The sequence below is a fragment of the Dipodomys ordii genome, unplaced genomic scaffold (genome assembly GCF_000151885.1).
Source record: "Dipodomys ordii isolate 6190 unplaced genomic scaffold, Dord_2.0 Scaffold206, whole genome shotgun sequence".
Lineage (NCBI taxonomy): Eukaryota > Metazoa > Chordata > Mammalia > Rodentia > Heteromyidae > Dipodomys > Dipodomys ordii.
The window spans coordinates 890724-915708 of NW_012267422.1; the positions used below are offsets into that span (position 1 = coordinate 890724).

At 39.1% G+C, this 24985-nt stretch overlaps 1 protein-coding gene across 3 annotated transcripts in view; it reads left to right on the top strand.

The window, feature by feature from the left end:
• LOC105999993 (cytidine monophosphate-N-acetylneuraminic acid hydroxylase) overlaps positions 1 to 24985 on the top strand; it is a 123117-nt gene that overhangs the window by 60451 nt on the left and 37681 nt on the right. For 2 of the 3 annotated variants that reach the window (XM_013035175.1, XM_013035177.1), the window contains exons 1-7: positions 1840 to 2148; positions 5771 to 5862; positions 14470 to 14579; positions 18562 to 18752; positions 20983 to 21130; positions 21615 to 21696; positions 22643 to 22780. In XM_013035175.1, the coding sequence (XP_012890629.1) occupies positions 1913 to 2148; positions 5771 to 5862; positions 14470 to 14579; positions 18562 to 18752; positions 20983 to 21130; positions 21615 to 21696; positions 22643 to 22780 (997 nt within the window). In that variant the 5' untranslated portion in view covers positions 1840 to 1912. Of the gene's footprint in view, positions 1 to 1624; positions 1710 to 1839; positions 2149 to 5770; positions 5863 to 14469; positions 14580 to 18561; positions 18753 to 20982; positions 21131 to 21614; positions 21697 to 22642; positions 22781 to 24985 lie in introns of those variants that run through there. The other variant, XM_013035176.1, reaches the window with a different exon arrangement.

Consider the following 24985-nt stretch of genomic DNA (forward strand, 5'->3'; position numbering starts at 1 on the left):
GGTTCCCACTTTTGCTCAAAGCTACTCTTCTACCACTTGAGCCACAGCTGTCCTTATATGGTTTTTTGATGGTTAATTGGAAATAAGAGTCTCTTGGACTTTTCCGCTTGGGTTGGCTTTGAATTTGGATCTTCAGGTCTCAGCCTCATGAGTAGCTAGGATTACAAGAGTGAGCCACCAGTGTCCAGATCTTTTCTTGATTTTTTTAATGCAATACTATTTTAATAATAATAATGCATTCATCAATAATATCATCTAAAATACTTTTGATAAAACTATTATTTCAAAATATACACAAAGACACATTTATAGGAGCACATCTTATTTTTCTTTTGCCTTAGGCTTTACTGTGACTTCACATAAAGCAAGAAACAGTACTTCCTACTTTCTATAATGCATGGCTTGACTTAGAATCTAACGTAGAGCTTTGGCTGTTGTGATCCATTCAATCAAGTGAAACAAGATAGCTTAAGAAGGTTTTCTTTTAATGCTTTTAATTAGTCTAGGAGTTGCATCTGGGCTGATATAAGCTTGGACTTAGATATCTTAAGAACAGAGTCATGAAAGGATACCTGAGGCTTTAAATGACTTTCTATCAAAATCATTTTTTTAATCTTTAGAATAATTTTAAAGTTTAATGTAAACAGAATTCTCAGGAATTTGGGGATGGAGTGACTGTGACTGGGAAGATGTCCTTTGAGGAAAGGAATGGGAGCTGAGGAACTATGCCTTCCTTGGTTTAAATTTGGAAGTAGTATTTCTGAGTCTCTTCCCTTGCAGCTTTTTTTCAATTATTTTTATTCCTTATTTAAAAGAACTTGTTGTACTTCTAAAATTGAAGGCAAAACTGCCACAAACATACTTGGGTCCCAAACCAATTTTTGCTTAACAAGAGGAGATAATTTTGGTCACTTTAAGTTTAGAATAAAAAATAATATTAAGCACCTGGATTCTCTCTCTCTCTCTTTCTCTCTCTCTCTCTTTCTCCCCCCCCCCCCCTCACACACACACATTTTGAAAATCCTTTGGTAAACTTAGGTTCCCTGATGGTACAGAGTTGTATCATTTTTTTAAATGTGTAGTCAGAAATAGGGGTTTGAAAAATGTAAGATATGTAGTTCTTCTTGAAAAGAAAAAATAAAAAGACCCAATGCTGCATTTGCTGCTGGAGCTTTTTGGAAATTACACAAATTGAGTGATCTTTGGAAATTACTCAAATTGAGTGCAATGGGAAGGTTTTGTAGCCAACTAGGAAAAAGCAGATTGCTGAGTGGTGTAAGGGAGATAAAACTCCCTTACTAGTGAGTGCTTTGCAAATGTCCACGTGGAAGTGAGCAGGTAGCAAGCCCAGCTCTGTTATAAATGACATTCTACAGGGTGCACACCTCACTGAGATTGTGGACTTGACATGGGAGGTGGCCTTAGCTAAAGAGGTGAAAGGCTGGGAAGCAACCAAGAGGAGGGACTTCATCTCAAGCAGAAGAAAAGATGCAAAAGCAAAGGGGCTGAGGCAAAAGCACAGAGGCTTTTAAAAAACTAGAGATAGGGCTTAGGCTTTTAAAAGAAAGAGGAAACATTGTGAATGGAAATAGTGAACTGGTGTAAACATTTTCTTTCCAAGCAGACTCTGTGGGAGCCCAACGTGCCCTAGAACTGGAAGGAGCAACTGTCATTCTTTAAATACCCAGAAGCCAGCACACTATGGACAGGCAAGTGAGAGAGATCTCCACTCTCTAGGAAAAAAGAGAGGAAACTTCACCACGTGGGATGCAGATTTTTATTACTTTCAGAGGTCGGGGGAAGTGCTCTATTGAGGGGCTACAAGTCTGAGCTCTCTGGAGGGAGGGGTTTGGAAATGGACTTTAGAGATGATAGGTCCAAATGATTGTCCCTTAGAACTGAACAGATCTTAATGTTCCCTGCAAAATATTTGCCTCTTTATAGGGCGAAACAGACAACTGAGATCCTTCTGCATTTGTCACCTGTTGAAGTTGCTAACCTGAAGGAAGGCATCAATTTTTTTCGAAATAAGAGCACAGGTAAAGACTACATCTTCTACAAGAATAAGAACCACCTGAAGGCATGCAAGAACTTATGCAAGCACCAAGGAGGCCTGTTCATAAAAGACATTGAGGATTTAGATGGAAGGTACTGAAAATCCTTTGCTTTCTCACTGGTGACCCTGTTTGCTCTTAGGGTTGGACAGGAAAGGGGTTCACCTCATAATTTTATTTTTTTCTTATTTACAACTTTAAAAATTATCGTTAAGTAGTTGCACAGGGGGTTTCAATTCAACAAATCAATTTATAAATATAATGCATCTTAATCAATGTCTTTCTCATCTTTCCTAGTGCCACTCATCCCCTGGAGTTACGTGGTTTCATTTTCATATACCTTCATTGAATATTATAACTATTCACTCTTCTCTTCCGCTCTCTATTTGTCTGCCCCCTCTATCCTGAAAATTCCCCCTCAACAAAATAAGTCTCAGCTTCCTGATATTCATTTTGTTCAACTGTTCGTTAGGTGTTCAGAAGAGTTAGTTGTTCAGAGGAGTATCCTGGTAATTTTAAACCAACCAATCAGCTGATTGCTTCCCCTAGTAAGTTTTGTTAAGCTTTACTTTTACTTACTTAGGCTATCTCTCTAAGCCTGAAAATTGTATGTTTTACTTACATTTCTTCTCTCCTTTGAAGAACTTGGGCTGCAAAATTATCCTCAGCTTCTTAAAAATAAAACTTGTAGTTTACAGGTCTCTGTCTCTGAACATTAGGGTGAGGGCATGGGAAGGACACACCCTTTATCTGATGTTTTATTTAGAGACAAGCTTCTTGTACATTTCCTTCCTCCAGTAGTGTCTTTATAGGTGGCTGGAAGGTAGAGAAAAAGCCACTTGTTTTAATCCTGCTGAAAAGCAGATAGACTTTTCTTGGCAACCTAGCTGTGACTACAAAACTTAAGTGGCAGAGGCCCAAGTATCCCTGCCCAAACAGTGGCTCTTCTGATTATTTCTTAGAGAAAGCTCATATAGAGCAATGCTCTCCAGTGCCACAGCAGAATCATTTGTTTTCAGCAACTGCTTGGCAGAGCCAGTAGAGTTCTTACACTATCTGCTCAACTCCAGTAATGCTGTATGAGTAACCCAGCCTTTTACCTTGATTTATGTGATATTAGTCATGTGATGTTGGGCTTTTAAAAAAAATCTTCTAGTATATTGTCTACCTTATTTCTTACGTCCTGTGTAGGTAGACCAGTGTTAGTGTACTTAGAGGAAGCAAATAGCCCAAGTTTCCTGCTACAGTTGTTCAGGAATCATTCACCCAAGTCTAGAACATTTCCACACCTGCATACAAGTGTGCTTTACTGTGTGTATAATTTCACAACCCAGCCCCATATCTTGTTAGATGTTTTTTTGTTTTTTGTTTTTAATGCTGAGACCTTTGTCACACCTGGAGCTTGTTTGGCTCCTCAGCTAGAGCTGCGCAGACCCAAGAGTAACAACAACCCGGTTAAAGTTGCACTGGAGGGCTGGGAATCTGGCTCAGTGTTAGAGTGCTTACCTAGCATGCATGAAGCCCCAGGTTCGAGTCTTCAGTACCACATAAACAGAAAATAAAAAGCCTGAAGTGTTGCTGTGGCTCAAGTGGTAAAGCACTAGTCATGAGCCAAAGAAGATCAGAAACAATGCCCAGAAGCTGAGTTCCAGCCCCAGCACAGGCAAAAACAGCAACAACAAGAACAACAAAATCCAAAATTTGCACTGGAGATAAACAAGGACTGTATGCTTTAGGATAGGCAAATTTGCTCCAGGAGTGTCAGCAGGTAATGTGCTGGCTTGGTGGCTTACCATCTCCCCAGCGGACTAGGGCAAGGAAGCCTTACATCTCCCATCCCTGTGCAGGCTCCATTGCAGTTTGGAGATTTCACTTTTCCTCTTCTCTCTTCACAGTGTGCTCTTAGCTTGTCAGTTAAGTAGGCATTAAAGCCTTGTGGTTAGCATGTCTTTCCTGGATTGCCTCTCCCCACCCCTCCATACCCATTAGCTGGAAAATAAGCTTAAGGTCTATACACTGCTGGGGATTTATAAAAAAAAAAAAGTCTGACCCCCATTGTCAGGTTCCTGAGAGAATAAGACCATGACAAGCAGATTAAACGTATCTAAGAGAATTTCATCTAATGTTACGTGATGAGTGAGCACCTGATAAATATTAATTATTCTTATTATGATGACAAGAGCTTCTTGTGTTTAGGGATTGTTTACAAGGACTCAGATTTCTTTTTTTAGGCCCTACTTGGGTTTGAACTCAGGACTTTGTGTTTGCTAGGCAGGGGCTCTAGCACTTGAGTTACGCTTCCAGTCCCAGGTTATTTCTACATGCAGCTTGCCCATCTAAAGAAAGTGATTGCTTTTAGCAGATTTGCTTTCTCCATTTCAAAGTCTTGAAGGCAACTAACCCTAGTTTTACTCTGTTGTGCCACCAAAGAGCAGTATATTCTTCTAGTCTTTCCTTTCAGAGACCAGCATGCTGAACAAAATATTCCATCTTAATATTTGAAAGGCTGTTGCTACTCATTAATGAGAAAGAATGTGGCATGAAGTAATCCTTTATAAATTGATGTGTGGAATATGCTTCCTGCCTTATAACTAAAAAAGAACATTGAAAATTTTGTATAACCAGGCACTGGTGGCTCAAGCCTGTAATCCTAGCTACTCAGGAGGCTAAGATCTGAGGATTATGATTCAAAGCCAGTCTGGTCAGGAAAGTGTGTGAGACTCTTTTTCCCAATTAACCACCTGAAATCCAGAAATGGAGCTATGGCTCAAAATAGTAGAGCACTAGCCTGAAACAAAAGAGCTCAGGGTCACATTGTAACAATGAGATGTACAATACCACTATGTTGTAAATCCCCACTCCTTCAGGGAGGGGAGTGGGGAGGGAGGAGTTGGGGAGGTGGAGAGGGAAGGGGTAGTAGGGAAAAAACAAAGGAGGGGGTAACAATGCTCAATAGGAAATGTACTCATTACCTTACCTAACTGTAAGGCCTCTGTACAGTATCTTTACAATAAAAAATATATATTAAGAAAAAAAAAGAGCTCAGGGTCAGAGCCCAGGCCCTGAGTTCAAGCCCCATGACCAACAAACAACAACAAAACTTCTGGGTTTAATCAAGTTTGGAAATGTCAGCATGATATGCATATATGTTAACATAGGTAGTTTTAGTATTAGAAATTGGATGCTTCAGGGTCTGGTGATGGTGCATGTCTGAAATCCCAGCTATGCTGGGGGCAGAGATGGGAGGATGGCAGTTTGGGGCCACTTTGAGCAAAATCCAAGATGCTATCTTGAAATAAAATCCAGAAGGGTATAGCCAGGTACACCCATGGTCCCTAGTTACATGGGAGGCAGAAATAGAAACACCATATCCTGAGCCCAGCCCCAAGCAAAAGCAAGGCCCTACTTGAACAGTAAAATGCACTTATCTAGCAAGTGCAAAGTCTTAAGTTCAAACCCCAGTGTGGAAAGAATGAATGAGAGAGAGAGAGAGAGAGACAGAGAGAGACAGAGAGAGACAGAGAGAGAACCACAGTACCACTTCTGTTTTTTTTGGTGTTTAATTGGAGATGAGTCTCATGGACTGGCTTTGAATCACAGTCCTCAGATCTCAAGCCTCCTGAGTAGCTAAGATTACAGGTGTGAGTCACCAGTGCTTGGCTACTTTTTATTTTCACTACATTGTGAAGTTAAATGTGATTTTTTTGCCCATCCAGGTCTGTTAAATGCACCAAGCACAACTGGAAATTAGATGTAAGCACCATGAAATATATCAATCCTCCAGGGAGCTTCTGTCAGGATGAGCTGGGTAGGTACTATCAATGCTGACCAATGTCCTCTGCTGTTATTATTGGGATCCTTCTTGTTGACTTCTGATTTCACATAAAGGTATGGCTAAATTCTGATTTTAAATGGGTTAGATCGCTTTCTAAATAGTTAACATTGAAAAAAAAATCCTAGACAATGGATTTCTTCAGGTATGAGTTCATGTATCTAGGGCTTTGACAAGCATTTGTGGAAACTTACTTTGTATAAACATATTGGATACAAGGGTGGATAAGAAAGTCATTGCCAATGAAGTAGTCATGCAGTGATGACCAAGAAAGTATGTAAACAAGCAAAAATTATGGCCTAGTTTCATGATTCTCAAAAGAAATACAGCTTGCTAAGGAATAGTGGATTTGATCTGGGGATAGTAATTTTGTCTGTGAAGAGTCACAAAATGGCTAGCACTATGTTCATACACACAATAATCCCACCAGTTTGAGGAAACTGTTTGGTTTGGATAAGGAAGTGAGGTACTTGAAATTAGATAACACTTTCTGTCAGGGTTTAGAGTCTAGAGCTGATACACAATTCTCAGAATGTTTCACTCCCTGCCTTCCTACCCAACAAGGACTAGAAATAGGAGTATGAAGAGTTTGTTCCTATGGTTAAACTTGTCTCTATTCCATTAAAGGGCAAGTTACAACAAATCTAATTTTGAAGATGTTAATTAACTTCAATTATTATTCTAGGTAATACATCTACCATATGTGCAGATTTCATTGATAGCCAAATGGAAAAAAGTAATGCAAACAAAAATCCTTGATTGCCTTATACAATCATGTTTTGGGGATTTTCAGCCTCTAATTGGGTAGAGATTCACCTGTTATGATGGGCTGGGAGTCAGTTGCTTGGCTCCAAGGGTATGTACTATATTAGGTTACAGTTTGTTTATAGATCAACCTAGGGTATAATTCTGATGTATTGGGTTGATTTGGGCCAAACTTTTATCGCCAAAATACAATTTTAGGCCACACATCACTTATTTTTTAAGCATTAAAACTTATTCAAATTTTGTTCTATTAGTAGACAATGTTTTAAAAAACACCTTTATGCCAGAAATGGCATATGTTGAGTTTTGACAGAGAATCAGAATTTCCTCAGGTATAGAAGAAATTAAAAGACTTTCATCACAGAACAGCCTGGGCAGTGTGCTATGTGGATAGGATGTAGTTTAGTTGGCTGGAGAGTAGGGCATATACATTGAAGTAGTAAAATACCCCATTGTTCCTTGGCAAAGGCCCCTGGAATCATTTGGTACATAACAGGAGACATGTGCTTCTCATTGACTCTCTTCATCTACTGATGTTCCGTCTTGATAATTTTGTGTGGCCTGAAAGTAATGTAATAATTATCCAAATGACCCCTGGCAGAACAAAGTTTCCCTAGCCCTGCTCTAAGTGATCATATCTACTTCCATGCTATAAACACCATCTCTACTCAAACTCTACCTGGATGATGACTCCAAAGCTGACCCCCACTCTTGATCATATCCCTGAGCTCCAGATGCTGATAATACAACTGCATACTTAATCTAAATAGATTTAAAGACATTGCAAACCCATGTAATGTATGATTGCAGCTTGTCCTCAAAACGATTCCTCCTCTAGCCTGTAAACAGCATCATATCTCCTCAGCTGAAAAGAACCTGGGAGTTGTCAAGTGGTCTTTTTCCTTAAAGTCCCTACATTCAGGGGCTGGGAAGGTGCTCAGTGGTAGAGCGCTTGCCTTGCATGCATGAGGCCCTGGGTTGGATTCCTCAGCACCACATAAGCAGAAAAAGCAGGAAGTGGCTCTGTGGCTTAAGTGGTAGAGCGCTAGCCTTGAGCTGAAGAGCTGAGGAACAGTGCCCAGGTCCAGAGTTCAGGCTCCCTGACCAACAACAACAACAACAACAAAATCCCTACATTCAAATAATTAAGAAGTGACGTTCGCTCTGTACCAAACACCTGCAGAGATTATCCACTTCTCTCCATCTGTACTGTCTCCATCTGAGCTTGAGTCACTGCCCACTTTTGCCTGAGCAGCTGGCTTCCCTGCATCACTGTATAATCTCTCTCTCTCTCTCTTTCTCTCTGCAGTATTGGGATTTGAACCTGCTAGGCAGGTGCTCTACCACTTGAGCCACTTCACCAGTGCATAAACTTTTAAAGACCCAAACCAATTCAAATCATTTTTCAACTCATCCCCTCTCCCTCCAGTGGCTTCCTATCATACTTAAAAATATAGGTATTATAGGGAAAAAAGTGGGAGAAAAATGAGGGAGGGTTAACATTGTTCAAAAAGAAAGATCATCATTACCTGTACATAATCCCTCTGTACATCACCTTTACAATAAAACTTAAATGAAAAGAAGAAATGATGACAACTTAAAATGCTGAACAATTAGGCCATTAGAGTGTAAATTCTAAAAATAATAATAATATAGGTATTGTTTGGCTCAGCCAAGACTATATCCCAAGAAAATAGTTGCTGGCATGTCAAAAGACAGAGCTGCCAGGTGCTGGTTGCTCACACCTGTAATCTTAGCTACTCAGGAGGTTAGGATCTGAGGATTACACTTTGAAGCCAGCCCAGGCAGAAGAGTCTCCATGAGACTCTTATCTCCAATTAACCACTCAAAAATTGGAAGTGGTACAATTGCTCAAGTGGTAGAATGCTAGCCTTGAGCATAAAGAGGCCCAGGGACAGCACCTAGGCCATGAGTTCAAGCCCTACAACCAACCACAACAAAAAAAAAGAGACAGAGCTGTAGGAATGTTAATTTGAAAGAATTTGCAAAAATACTATTTACAAACATATGTATATATTTTTTCTTTTTTCTTTTTTTTGTCGGTCGTGAGGGCTGAACTCTGGGCCTGGGCACTGTCCCTCAGCTCTTCAGCTCAAGGCTAGCGCTCTACCACTTGAGCTGCCTCTTCTGGCTTTTTTCTGCTTATGTGGTACAGAAGAATTGAACTCAGGACCTCATGTATGTGAGGCAAGCACTCTATCACTGAACCAACTTCCCAGCCCATATATTCTTAAATATTAGATATATTTCTGCTAGATCCTAAGAATGATACTTTTGAAGGAAATGAAAAGAGCATTTCTGACATATAAGCCAAAAATTAATTTATAAGCATTCCATATAGTACAACCCATTTATGAAAGATATAAATAAGTGCGTATGGACAGTCTCAGCAGCTGAGCAGGGGCTTCTCGGCTGTATTTTTGTCTTTGAGTACACTGCCTTTATATGTTTATAAGACACAAATGGTTGTGACTATAGTAAATGATATGAAGTATCAGGGCCATCCTCACTCAAATGTCTCTGTTATACCAGCTTGAAATTACTTTGAAAAGTACCTTTCCCAGACTATCTCCAAGTTGCTCTAGGGACAAAGCAGCCTTTGTCATTCACTTCAAGGAAACAGAATACTACCCTGGGGGGTGGTTTGCTGATTGCTTTGCCTACAATTCATCTTTTCACTTCTCAAAGGGATACCTGGACCAGTAATTATTTTCTCCAGTAACCCTTAACTTCCAGTCTGTGGACCTAGCCCAGAAAGCACACATTAATGTCTTGATACTAGGAACTTGTAATCAAGCTATATAAATACTATTAACTTTATTTGGCACAATACTGATAAGAAACATAGATTTAGACATAACCATTTTGTAAATGAAAGGAAATAGACTATAAACTTTATGAATATGTAACCTAGAACTCTACAGATGACTTAAGGACTTTATGAGAACCTTTACTGTCTATTGGACAAGACCTGTATAAAGACACTATAGCAAGGCCACGAAGGGTGAAGGTGAACCTGAGCTGGAACTTTCCAACTTAGGTTCTAGTCCTGACTGTATGAAGCTTGGTGCATTACTAAATCTCTTTGTGCTTTACTTTCCTGAAATTGGAGATTATATTTTCAGGAGTCATCTGATTGGATTGCTTTAAGAATGCCTAAGTTTGGCAGGTGTGGTGGCTCATGCCCTGTAATCCTAGCTACTCAGGAGGCTGAGATCTGATGATTGAGGTTCAAAGCTAGCCTGGGTTTCTTCTCTCCAATTAACCACCAGTAAACAGGAAATGGCACTGTGGCTCAAGTGGTAGAGCGCTAGCCCTGAGCTGAAGAGCTCAGGGACAGTGCCCAGGCCCCTGAGTTCAAGCCCCATGAGAGAGAAAGAGAGAGAGAGAGAGGGAGGAGGGAGAGAGGAAGAGAAGGGGGAGAGGGAGAGGGAGAAGGAGAGGGGAAAGGAAGGGAAAGGGAGAGAGAGGAAGGGGGAGAAAGAAAGAAAGAAGAAAGGAAGAAAAAAAAGAAAAGAAAAGGAAGGCATTGTCTACCTAGGGATAGGTTATCAGCTAGGAGTATTTATTTAGTTGTTCATATATAAATTAATATATGCCCATAAGAAGAATCTCACCTATTCTCGCATCACTTAAGTAGTCTTGATATATATTATTCCAGTGTTTCATGCTGTTCTAATTCTCCCCTTCCACTTCCTCCTTTACACTCCTCCTTCTTCTCTTCCTCCTCTTTCCCCTTTATCTGCCTCTTCCTTTGCTGCTCCTCCTTCTGTTTCTTCTCCTTCTTGAGAAATAACTAATACCACTGAAGTTGCCCTTTTGAAAGCATGCAACTTAATGATTTGTGTTAAATTCATAGTTATACAACCATGATTGAATTCCAAAACATTTCTACCACTCCAAAAAAGAACTGTAATTTTTACCAATCACTCCTCATCCTCCATTTTCTTCCAGCTTCTGGCAATCACTGATCTACCCTCTATATTTATGCATTTTCCTTTTTTGGATATTTCATCTATTGGACATCAAACAACATATGTATGGCCTTTTGTGTCTGACTTCTTTTACTTCATATGTATTCAAGATTCATTTATTTTGTAGCATCTGTCATTCTTTTTTGGATGTCATTCAGGGCCTCATGCTTGCTAGGCAGGTACTCTACCACTTCCAAACCCCAGTTCTTTTTTTTTTTTTTTTTGCTTTAGTAACTCTTTGATTTTATTTTTTATTTTTATTTTTATTTTTTGTGAACATACTGTACAGAGGGGTTACAATTACAATGGCAAGATAATGAGTACATTTCTTATCAAGCATTGAACTCTTTGATTTTATATATGTATCTATTTAGATATTCCATGGAAATTATTTCCAGCACTGTTAAATGTAAACATTTTCCTTAGACTTTATACTCTAGTTAATCATTCATTTTAATGATTTGGTTACCTTCCTTTGTGTATTTAATCAACTAGAAAATTTAATAAAGCAAATACCACAGCAGCACTTGTTTGATAGCCTACCAATATACAATAGCTGCTTTATAACAAACCAACTGGATGTACAGTTAAAATCTAGTATTTCACTGTTCTACACCATTAGCCAATAACTTGGTTATTACAATTTTCTGATATGTTTTTGTTCTTATTCTCCTTCAGCATTGTTCATCAACAAAAACTTTAAAGAATGTTATTTGTTTGTTCTTTCTGGCTGTTAGAGTATAACCCAAATAACCTGGATTTTATCTGAATGTGAGGTCAGATGAAGGGCATCACTTTCTTATTATGTTCTTTTGGGGGCAGAGAGTTGACAAACATTATGCCACATTGTTCTTCATTCAACAAATTCATCAATTTATCTTTGTGCAAGGATCATGAAGACCTCTATAGTAATTGCTGAAGAATAGTGGTGAAGCATTACAGATTATTTTATTTATTTATTTTGTTGTCGTTGTTGTTGGTCATGGGTCTTGAAGTCTGGGCCTGGGCACTGTCCCTCAGCTCTTCAGCTCAAGGCTAACGCTCTACCACTTGAGCACCATTTCTGGTTTTCTGGTGGTTATTTGGAGATAAGAGTCTCACCGACTTTCTTGCCTAGGCTGGCTTTTAAACGCAATCCTCAGATCTCAGCCTCCTGAGTAGCTGGGATTATAGGCATGCGCCACCAACGCCTGGTTCTTTTACACTTTTTTAGGAGAGAAATGTTGGAAAAAGGAAAGTCCTTGTGAGTAGGTATCAAAGCAAAAGATTTTTTTTAAGGATCTCCCTGTTTTCTAAGTAGCCTCTGCTAGTACATCAGCTGGTTTATCACATAAAGAACATCTTTCCTAACTCCATTCTTATCTTATTTTTATTATTATTACAAAGGTTACAGTTGCAAAAGTCAAGCACACTTCTTTTTGGACAAAATCACTCTTTTCCTTGCTTTCTCCTGTTTTTTTTTTATAACTCCATTCTTTTTTTTTTTTTTTTTTGTCAGTCATGGGGCTTGAACTCAGGGCCTGGTACTATCCCTGAGCTTTATTGCTCAAGGCTAGTGCTCTGCCACTTTGAGTCACAGTGGTAATAGGAGATAAGAGTCTCATGGACTTTCCTGCCGAGGCTGCCTTTGAACCACAATATCTCAAATCTCAGCCTCCTAAGTAGTTAGGATTACAGGCGTGAGCCACCAGCACCAGGCTCCTAACTCCATTCTTTTAAATGTAAAATAATTGCTATAATAATGATACTTATTAAACACTTGCCCTGTATTAGGCATGGTACTAGATTCTTTAGAATTCATTATTTCATTTAATATCTACAACTATATAAGGTATGTAATCATAATTCATCTACTAGTTCCCAGAGTACAACCTTCCATGGAAAGAACCAAAGTAAAACAGCCTGACCTTATAGTCTCTCCAGGTTCTCCTAATAGGCTTCCTGATTGCAAAATCTACCCAAAAAGCCTAGAGGGAAGGGCCCTACCACGCGGTCTGTCTGAGGAGGTGGGCAGTGGTGGAGCATGCAGAGGAATGTGGAGTGACAGAAAACAGTGGGAGATAACACTGGTTTCCAATTTTCAAAGTCATTTTTTGAAAAGGAAGATGGACTATTTATAGTTCATATTGAGCTAATACTATAGTTAAACTACAGCATCAGGTGCTAGTTCTGGGCAGAAGTAGTGCTTATGTTGTGAAATAAAGGGCTGTGTTCAGACAGTCTTGGGGAACAAGAAATGAACACAATCAATTCAACAAATATTTAATAAGTCCTATACATGATAAGCTCTCTTTGGAAGTAGATAACTATAACAACGCCAAAGGATAGAAAAATTAAGTAACTTGTCCATGGTCATGCTATTAGGTGGGAAAGTATAAGCCCCAAACAAAGCCACGTGTCCCCCAAGTCTATGTCCATCTGTGCTGAAGGCCTCCCAGCAATACAGAGAGACCTCCAGAATGCTATCCTGCCTCTCTCCAATTCATCCTCCCTATTGCACACACACACTGACCTTTCTAAAAGTAACTTCTGACTTCGTTGCTTTCATGCCGTAAGAAGTAGGGATTGCTTTATGGCAGTAACCAAATAGCAATGGCCTAATCTTGCATAGGGTTCTTTTTCTGTTTTCCTCTTTCTCTTGTATCACACGCAGGTGGAAAGCAGATTGTAGGAAATAGGATGGTTTATTGTTTATCAAGGATTCAACATCATTTCTGACTTTCAGCTAGCTCATCTTTATGTGTAGGTTTTTTTAATCTCAGGGTCTCAAGATGGCTTCTGCACCTACTGACAGAGCAGCCAACTTAAATAAGAAAGGGAAAGGTTGAAAGGAAATGGCACAGGCACCTGTTGTTTGTTCCAGTTTGTCAGGCACTAGTGGCTCAAGCCTGTAATCCTGGACATTCTGTAGGCTGATATCTGAAGACTATGGTTCTAAGCCAGTTAGGGCAAGAAAATCCATGAGACTTTTTTTGGGGGGGGGGGTCTGGTCGTGGGGCCTGAACTCTGGGCCTGGGCACTGTCCCTCAGCTCTCCAGCTCAAGGCTAGCGCTCTACCACTTGCGCCACAGCGCCACTTCCTGCTTTTTTCTTTTTTGGTGCTGAGGAATCGAACCCAGGGCCTCATGCATGCAAGGCAAGCACTCTACCACTGAGCCACCTTCCCAGCCCATCCATGAGACTTTTGTCTCTAGTTAACCACTAAAAGGCCAGATGTGGAACTGTGGTTCAAATGGTAGAATGCTAGACTTAAGCAAAAGAGTTCAGGGACAATGCCCAGACCCTGAGTTCAAGTCCCAGAAACATGCGCGCGCGCATGCGCACGCACACACACACACACACACACACACACACACACACACTCCTTTAAATTCCATCAGACTGGGTCTCATCCCTTTTCCATCCATTATCGTAAGTCTTTGTTTCCCCCCAAACAAATCATCTTTCATGTCTAGATGTAGGGCTATTTTAGTTGAAATCTGCTTGGTGTTTATAAGCAGATCAGGTATTCCTTTCTGTGCACTTAGAGCTCCGTGCACTCATCTGCGTCATTTATTTTATTACAATAAAGTTAGTGTGTTTGTGCATGTCTGTGTGTGTCCCTTACATGACTGGAATCTCTGAGTTGTTTTAAGTGTAATGTGAATAAGAGAAGTGACTGCTATTTGACTAAATCTCTTGTCTCAGGATATATTGTTTGACTCAAGAGACTGTTCCCTTTGATTTTTGACACTGTGTACTCAGACCATACATGGCTATTTCAGCGTTACTTTATTAAAGGTCGTGTTTTTACAGCTCTTGATTTCTTTCTCTTTGGTTCCAGTGGTTGAAATGGATGGAAACAATGGTCTTTTACTTCTAGAACTGAACCCTCCTAATCCCTGGGATTCAGATCCTAGGTCTCCTGAAGATTTGGCATTCGGGGAAGTGCAGGTAAGGAATATAAAAGGGTAATATTTTAAGCAACAAAATAATAAAAATAGTATCAAACTTTAGATGTTTAGAAATTATCGTTATGCTACATCCTTGTCGAACAGAGTGGTGTCTTTAGTTTTTGTTTGCTTATAACAAAATACCCAAGTCTAGGTACTTTATAGGATAAGGGTTGATTTCGCTCATATTCCTGCAGCTTCAAAAGTATGGCCTTGGCATTTACTCAGCCCTGGTCACAGTTTCACAATGTAGAATATCGCAATGGCTGGAGTGGATGTAAGGGTCACATAGCACATGAAAAAGAGAGAACCAAGAGAGGCCAGCCTCCTTTACAATAGACCATTCTCATCAAACAAGAACTATAGTCATCTCTTCTGAGAGGACAACGTCTCAAGTGAAGCACTTGTCTCCCAATGGGGTCTGTCTCTTAAAGGTCCCACCACCTCTCAACAGTCAGTACTGGACACTAAGCTTGCATCACAAGAACATTTAGGGAACAACCCACACTCAAACCACAGCCAACAATTAGCCATTTATCTTTGTTTGCATCTTGCCATCTGGTCTTCTATGAACATTCATGCATGTTTTTTTTTTCTAGTGGTACAAGGGAGTTTCCAAAGAAATAATTTAGTAGTTTGGAAGAGATAAGCAAAGCAAACATTTATCTTTCCACGTGTGGGAAACTTGTAGTATATTTGAACATTGCTCTTTCTTTATCTATTTTAATTTCTTTATTGAGATTAAGTGATTACATAAATTTCACCACATTGTGGGATAGTGATACTTAGCTAAAGTCACAAACACATTTTAACCTTCACAAGGTGAATTGTCATTATCATTGTCTCTAAAGTGTATGAACTCTACACACTTGGACAATACAACTATTCCTTCCAAATAGGGTGATATATACATTTCTTTCCTTTTGCTTAGTGTAAGCTGTTCCCTCTTTCTCTCTCCATCCCTCCCTCCCAGTGCTGCCCTTGAGTTGCTTAATTCACTTTCATCAATGTCCAGTGCAGCTGATGGGCCTCTCTGCTGTATTTTTTCACCTGTTTCCTTCTGATTTGGTGCCCTCCTCCTGGCTTCCCTCATACATGCATATATATATATATATATATATATATATATATATATATATATTTCATATGTGGACATAGAATCATCTAAAAACAATATGACAAATTAAGAAGAGGTCCTTTGTTTCTTAAGTCCTGTTTACTTTGTCATATCTTGTTGCATTTTGAATTTAATATCTGCATATCAGAATGACTATGTGCTGCTTGCCTCTCTGATTTTGGCTTATTTTGCTCAACATGATTTGTTCTAGTTCCATTTATTTCCCTGAGAATGCCATTCGTTTGTTCTTTCTAATGGCTGTGTAATATTCTATTGTATATAGCTACCACAACTTATGGATCCTTTCAGCTGGGGCATCTGGGTTGTTTCCATATCTTGGCTATTGTGAACAGTGCAGCAATGAACATGGAGGTGCATGTGTCCTTGTATCCTGATTCCTGTTATTCAAGGTAGATGCCTAGGAGTGGTACGGCTGGGTCGTATGGAAGGTCTATGTTTAGTTTTCTGAGGAATCTCCAGATTGATTTCCAGAATGGTTGTATTAGCTTACATTCCCACCAGCAATGCAGTAGGGTTCCTCTTTCTCCACATCCCTGCCAGCATTTGTTGTTGTTTGAATTTAGGATATAGGCCATTCTGACTGGGGTCTGACTGGTGGTATCTCAGGGTTGTTTTTATTTACATTTCCTTTATGGCCAGGGGTGATGAACATTTCCTCATGTATTTCTTTGCCATTTTTTATCTCTTTTGAGAAGTATCTCTTTAGCTCCCTTGCCCATCTAATGACTGGTCTTTTAGATTTGGGAGGGATTAGTTTCTTGAGTTCCCTATATATAATGGATATTAGGCCTCTGGTATATTGCTGATAAATATCTTTTCCCAATTGGTTGGCTGTCTTTCTAGTTTTGTAGCTATGTCTTTAGCTGTGCAGAAACTTTTTAATTTAAGGTAGACCTATTTGTCAAGTCTTTTCCAATTTGTTGTTACCCTGAGACTCTCTTTGGGAAGTTCCTGACTTTGCCTACAAGTTTTAGTGTCTCTTCTACTCTGTCCTTCAGGAGTTTCAGAGTATCAGGTTTGATGTTGAGGTCTTTAATACATTTTGAGTTGATGTTAGTGCATGGTGATAGGCTGGGATCCACTTTTAGTTTTTCTGCATGTAGCCGCCCAGTTTTCCCAGCACCAATAGTTGTCCACTGTATGTCTTTGTCTCCTTTGTTGAATATCAGCTGACTGTAAGTATGTGGTTTTATTTCTGGGTCTTCTGATCTATTCCATTGGTCTTTGGGTCTATTTTTGTGCCAACACCAAGCTGTTTTTGTTATTATGTCTCTATAGTTGAGCTTGAAATCTGGTATTGTGATACCTCCAGCATTGCTTCTTTTGCCCAGAATTGCTTTGGCTATTCTAGGTCTTTTGCTGTTCCATATGAATTTTTGGATTGTTTTCTCTGTTTCAGTAAAGAGCGTCATTGGGATTTTGATGAGATTTGCATTGAATTTGTATATCTTTTTTGGCAGTATGGCCATTTTCACAATATTGATTCTGCCTATCCAAGAACATAGAAGGCCTTTCCATTTCCCAGTGTCCTACTTGATTTCTTCCTTTAGCCTTTTATAGTTTTCACTAAATAGTTTCACCTTTATATCTTTGGTTAGGGTAATTCCTAGATATGTTTTTAGGTCATTGTGAATGGGTTGTTTTCCTGATTTCTCTTTCTGCTTGTACATAGTTAGTATACAGAAAGGCAACTGATTTTTGTGGATTAATTTTGTATCTTGCTACTTTGTCAAAGTGGTTTATTAGTTCTAGGAGTTTAGGGGTGGAGTTTTTGGGGTCATTTAGGTATAAGATCATGTTATCTGCAAATAGGGATAGTTTTATTTCTTCCTTCCCTATGTGGATCTCTTTAATGTCCTTTTCTTGCCTTATTTCTCTGGCTAAGAATTCCAGAATTATGTTGAAGAGGAGTGGAGAAAGTGGGCATCCTTGATTTTAGAGGAATTGATTTTAGTTTTCCCCCATTTAGTATGATATTGGCTGTTCTTCTGTCATACATGGCTTTTATTATGTTAAAGAATGATCCTTCTATTCCAGTTTTCTTCAGAGGTTTTAACATGAATGGGTGTTGTATGTTGTCAAAAGCCTTTTCTGAACCAATAGAGATAATCATGTGGCTCTTGACCTTGGCTCTGTTGATGTGATGACTTACATTTTATTGATTTACAAACAGTTACTTTTTAAAAGAAACAAATGGAAACCCATCCAAAACTGAAGTACAGAAAATTGATTTGACACTTTGACTGCTCCTCACCTATTTTGTTTACTTTTCATACCAGAATTCCTGTTACCTAGCTGCTTCTTCATACATTCTTTTCCTACAGGATACCTCAGGATGAGGGAGGCAAAGGAATGAAGGGATGGGTTAGGAATTCTCCCTTCGGTGTATGTCATAAGTCATGGGAGCATTCTCAGAGATTGAGCAGGTCATTTAGAAGACATACAGGTCTCTTTAGCTGCTTAACAGTCCAGTCTGTCTGACTATATCAACCCACCCAACTCATTGGAAGTTATTCCTTTCTGTTTCTCTTTGTGGTTGTGCTTTGAAGAATGGGTCACAAAATGTTCTCTAGGGTAAGTAAGTATTTAGCAACTAATTTAAATAGATTAAAACTAGATAAACATGAAAGCCAGTCTTGAAAGTTTTGATTTTAATAGGGTCATGACCTGTGCTGGGAGTTGTAATCCATTTAAGGCTCTTGTTAAATTGTAGTAAAGTCCAAGATTAAGTTGCTTTGAAACAAGGTTCTCTACTTGACTTGTAATATTGAAGTAGCCAAATCTTACCCTTAACATTAATGAATACTAATATTTTAATCATAGGAATCTTACTTTCTTCTAACAGATAACATATCTCACTCATGCCTGCATGGATCTCAAGTTGGGAGACAAGAGAATGGTCTTTGACCCTTGGTTAATTGGTCCTGCTTTTGCCCGAGGATGGTGGTTGCTCCATGAACCTCCATCTGATTGGCTGGAGAGGCTGTGCAGAGCAGACCTAATTTACATCAGCCATATGCACTCAGATCACCTGAGGTAATCAAACCTAAACAATGTACTCCTAAGATACCGTTACAACAAAGGCATCATCTTTGGAAGTAGGTTGGTTTGAGATAAAGAAAAGAGACCAAGACAACGATAAATACTATATTTACATGGCAGTTGGGGTTTTAAAATTGTTTCTACACTTTCTACCATTGGGAGTGAGAAAGGTGTTATTGTGAGAAAATACGGTTAACAACCTCACTTTGCATCCTCAGATCACTTGGCACAAACCTAGGCTTAAGGGTCATGAAAGTTGACACATGAAAAAAAATGCCAGTGTCCACAGGCATGCCCCTAAATCCAAAAATCAGGAGGCTGAGGCAGGAGAATCATGAGTTCAAGGTCAGCCTAGGCTATTCAGTGAGATCCATCTCAAAGAAAAACAACAGCAAAAACAAAACAACAACATCAAAACAACCATCAAAGAAAGTGCTAATGGACCAGTACAAATATTTGGCACCTTGTATGCCATGTCATCTGTGCTATAGCTCACTGGATGGACTTTACCATCACAGCACAAGAGCAGCTATAGATAGTCTTGAAATGAAAATGAGAACTACTATTTCAGTAAGACTTCATTTATAGAAAATAACATATGAATATCATAGTTTTCCTGTACCATTAAAACAATTGTTCCTTTGATTTTCTTTACAAAAAAAATCATCCTTGGGGCTGGGAAGGTGGCTCAGTGGTAGAGCGCTTCCCTTGCATGCGTGAGGCCCTGGGTTCCATTCCCCAGCACCACATAAGCAAAAAGAAAAAAGCCGGAAGTGGTGCTGTGGCTCAAGTGGTAGAGCGCTAGCCTTGAGCTGAAGAGCTGAGGGACAGCGCCCAGGCCCAGAGTTCAGGCCCCACGACCAGACCCAAAAAAAAAATCATCCTCAATTGGCTCTCAAACTATAGTTTGCCAGGCCTTCTTTTATGACACCCTAGCATTGTGTTCCTAGATTTTATTAATACTTATTAATCAGACACTTGAGTGAAAACATAATGATGTGATATTGATGATCAAGCAGAAACTTCTCTAACCCAGGCCTTGAAAAGGAGAGAAAGGAGAACTTTTCACTTAAGCAAATACACAGGGCTGAGAATGTGGCATAGTAGTAGAGTGTTTGCCTAGCATACATGAAGCCCTGGGTTGGATTCCTCAGTATGGCATAAACAGAAAAACCCAGAAGTGGAGCTGTGGCTCAAATGGTAGAGTGCTAGCCTTGAGCAAAAGAAGCTCAGGGACATTGCCCAGGCTCTGACAAGCCCCAGAACTGGCAAAAGAAAAGAAAAAAGAAAGCACACATTTTTTTTTGAATGAACCAATTTTTTTAGGAGAGGGTGGATCACATTTCCAAATTCTTTGCTTAATTTCAGAGTCATTTTTCTTCATCATGGTTTGGAAGTTTTTAAGCACTTTTCTGGTTCACCAGTATATGCACATAGCAATCCCCACAATGTACTAAAGTAATTTCACGTATCCCATGGTCCTACCTACATGACAAAGTTTACATGTAGAACATACTCTGTGGTTAAAAATAATACATTGGTTCACAGAATTTTTGAGATTTTGAACCTGTTTGGGGAGAGAAAACTTACCTCCCCCATACCAGATAACAATGTTAACATAGGGTATTAATACAGTTGATAAGTGCTGATACATTGATATTGTTCATACATTTCTTATGACTATACATTTCATTTCACCTCACATTATTCTCCACCTGCTAGCCTGATTCTTAATGTAGAGAGCACAGTGATTAAAGTTAGAAACTATCTTTTGATAAAACAACACTAGGTTTAGAATCAGGAAACCCAAATTTGAGTACCAATGTTTTGTTTGTTGCATCTTTTTGAATGTGTTTCCTCATCTACAGAAACAAAAAAATCTCAGTGTTTTTTTATATATATAAGAATGAAATAAGCCAGGTGCCAGTGGCTTATGCCACTCAGATCTTAAGAGGCTGAGATCTAAGGATCACATTTGAAGCCAGCTCAGGCATGAAAATTCATGAGACTAAATGGTATAGTCTAATAATAAAGAGGAACCTTCCAGGAAGGGCCACTCACTGTTGCAGTCTACCTTTGAGCAGAAACTCTTTTCTTGAGTCTATTAAAAGCCCAATTTTTATTATTCTAGCTTTTTGGTTGATGTGTTGGTTTAATGAAGAAGCTGTCTCATATTAGATAACACCCTTTCACTCTTTCAACATGTCTATCTGTCTGATCATAGTTATCCTACCCTGAAGAATCTTTCTGTGAGAAGACCAGATATCCCCATTTACGTAGGTGATACAGAAAGACCTGTATTTTGGAATCTAGATCAGAGTGATGTCCAGTTAACAAATATCAATGTCGTACCATTTGGAATATGGCAGCAGGTAAGAGAACTGTTCTCTTTCCACACTTTGTCATGTTTCTGAGGTTAATTTTAGATGAGTTAAGTCACCTGGAGATTAAAGGAGAGAATGACCCATGTTTCTACATGAGACTTGATAAATACTACCTTTATTTATGTTTCCATTGTTAGGTATTGGTAAAAGATGGATTTCTTTCCATTGACCAATAGTATAACTGTATAAAATATAGTAAGAATCCATTCTTTTTCCAAGTAAGAGGAATTGTCTTGTTTAAGTTCTGATGTACCAGTCTTTCCAGAAGTGACAAATTTCTCAAATATTGAATTAGGTGAGGCAGGGAGAGTGGTAGAAGGGCTTAGAGGGGTTGAAATGCAGTTTGAGATATAACAATGAACACACTCCTCCTCCCCCCCCCCCGCTTACATAACTAATATAGGCGAATATAAATTAGACAAAAACACTGAGGTAAATGCCAAATACAGTTGTCTCTGTTGTTAAATTCCAGGTAGACAAAAATCTTCGATTTATGATCTTGATGGATGGTGTTCATCCTGAGATGGACACTTGTATTATTGTGGAATACAAAGGTATTTTCTTATCTTTCTCAATAATGAAAAATGGAAAATGTGGAGGGTAGAAAAAATGGTAATAAAGTCTAAAATATCATCCTGTATTTACCTTCTCATAATTTTTAGAGAACATAGGATATTCTGTACTCTTCTTAGAAATATGACCAATCTTTAGATACTCTTTCCAGTCAACAAATTTCCAATAATGTATTGAATATGAAAGCCTTTAGCATAAGGGTATTAGTTAATACCCTTAAAATAACTATAATATTGGCTGGGAATGTGGTTCAGTGGTAGAGTGCTTGCTTTGCATGCATGAGGCCCTAGGTTCGATTCCTTAGTACCACATAAACAGAAAAAGCCAGAAGTGGTGCTGTGGCTCAAGTGGCAGAGTGCTAGCCTTGATCGCAGAGAGGCTCAGGGATGGTGCCCAGGCCCTGAGTTCAAGTCCCAGGACTGGCAAAAAGAAAACAACTATAATATCTCTAATGATATCTTTGAAACTATTTTTATTGAATAAATCCCTTTAGTTGCTTTTATTGTGAAACATTTTCTGGTAACCAAAATATACTTTGGCTTTTTGTGTGAGAACAAGGTTTTATTGCCCCAATAATCATTTGAAATAGGGCCTTTGCAAAAGGCTTGTGTTGTTCTAACCTTTCTTCCTTGCATCCTTTGGACTCAAACCTACAGACAGTTGAAGAAAGCAATCTATCTATGATCCAGATAGAATCAAGCTCGTTGTCTCCATGATATATTCAGAATCTACCTAGTCAAATGGAATGAATATATTCGCTTTAAAAGTTAGAATATACTATGGAAGACTTTAGCTTTTTAAATCAAATTTGAAATCAATTATTTTATAATCAAATAAGTCAGATGATACAGACTCTGTTGGTTTGGCCATTCAAATCAATATTCATGATTTTACTTTGAGTACTCATCCCATTTTGTCTCTTCACAGGTCATAAAATACTCAATACAGTGGACTGTACCAGACCCAATGGAGGAAGGCTGCCTGAAAAAGTTGCTCTCATGATGAGTGACTTTGCTGGAGGAGCATCAGGCTTCCCAATGACTTTCAGTGGTGGAAAATTTACCGGTAATCTTTTATATCAAAGTGTTTCCAAGCATCAGTGACGGCACTTTGCTCAATGCTCTGAGAACGCATGCAAAGATAATTGACATGTGAATTCCTCCCCACAAGAAGCTGACACTCTTATAGGGAAACCACACTTGTAAACTGTAGAGGTTACACACTAAAGTTGCCCACTCAAATGTGATGATGAAGGAGACAGTAAGATCAGGGAACACCTCAATGACAGCCAAGAGAAAGTATCATTTGGACTCATGGTATGGACCATGAAACAGGACAGGGTTGGTATGAAACTGGCCACTCAGAGTGAAATGTTCTTGAATGGCGTCCAGAATGGGGTATGTGAAACAGCATGGGCACATCCTGTTGGGCCACGGGGGTTAGTGGCATAACCAGAAGTGGACCTTCTAAAGTGTGGGGTTCCAGGCAGGAACTCTTCTGCCCTGGACCCAAGCATGGTGCTACAGTTGGCAATGTAAATGTAAAGTGGGATATTTCATTCCTTTTGGTATCTCAGCACTAGCATTTGCAAGTACTCAATATTTCCAGTTAATGAATTGTGATGTTTGGTCAAATGATCTCTACCAAGCAGTAGCAGAAAATGGAATGCAGATTGCCTCTGTCTTGTTCCATGTTTTCTTCTATAAATCAATACCCATAGCTTTTCAGAGTGTGTAATTACATGAGAAAAAGAGAGAAGGCTCTGTCTTTTAGGAGGTCACAGTTTGATTTGGGATGTAAAAATATACTTGTTAAGTATTAGCTAACACATTCACACAAGTACAGAGATGTGCATTTAAAATGATTAATATAGCTGTACCTGGTTTATGAACAACTTTGATTTTTTTTCTCTTCTATGGCTTTATCTTGGTTTGTTAAATTTTCATAGAAATAGTAACAGTTCCCTGATCCTTTAGATCTTTTCTTCCTAATTCCACACTTTCCTTTCCTTCCTCTTTCCTGTGCTCTCAATTAGCCCACACCAGACTGCCTTTATTCCTCAAACTCAATTTCTACAGTGCATTCTTGTCTCGTGCCTTTGCATTTGCTCTGTCTACTCCCTGGCGTCCTCTCTGTTAAATTCCACGTGGCCAGCAACTTGTTGCCCATATCTTCAATTCAGTTGCCATGTGTTCTCTGACTATCCTGTCTAATAATGGCCTTCATTGTCTATACTCTTGCCCTAAACACTCTATCCTTGGCCTGCTTTACTCTATCTGTAGCATATTACTCTTTACGATGACTGGATTGATGCACTTCCCTCACAGAAGCAAATGATCCACAAAAGCAGGAAGAATCTGCTTTGTCTTGTTTACTGTCATAATCCTAGTGCCCAGAACTGCATCAGACCTATAGTAGATACACAATAAATCTTGGCTGAAAGAAATGAAGAAGTGGACGGATGAATGATCTTGTGAGATGGGTACTATTCCTCCATTTACAAAGGAAGAAACAGATGTAGAAAAGTTAGGTCGTTTAGTCATTGCTGTACAACTGGTAAGTGGGGGAATGTAGAGGGAAAGAACTTTGATCTCAAATGCGACCCTACCTCTGGGCTCTTACTCACTGTGCATTGACAGGTTATAACAAATGTTTTACTTTTATCATATGCTAAGATATTAGTCACTTGTTTGTTAAAGGCTAATGATTACATCTTTAAAATACACTTGTAGCCAGGTGCCAGTGGCTCACATAGTCTATAATCCTATATACTTAAGAGGCTGAGATCTGAGGATCACAGGTCAAAGCCAGCCCAGGCAGGAAAGTTATTGGTGACTCTTCAATTAAGTAGCTCAAAGTGGTAGAGTATTAGCCTTGAGTAAAAGACCTCTGGGAGGGAGGGAAGTGAGGGTAGGGGAAAAACAAAAGAGGAGGTAGCAAGGCTTGATAAGAAATGTACTCATGACCTTGCTCATGTAACTGTAACCCCTCTGTACAGTAGTTTTACAATAAAAAGGTATTAAAAAAAGACCTCAAGGACAGCGCCCAGGCCCTGAGTTCAAGCCCCATGACTGACTGCCCCCCATATATATATATATACATATATATTTATTTATTTATGTTATATATGTGTGTGTGTTACATATACTTGAATGAAGGTATGAATAATGAATATTCTGACCTGTGTATTTAGCTAGGATCCAAGCCAAAGGATCACAAATATGGAGACAATTGAGTACCTTTGGCTGATCTGATAACATTTTTCTTGTA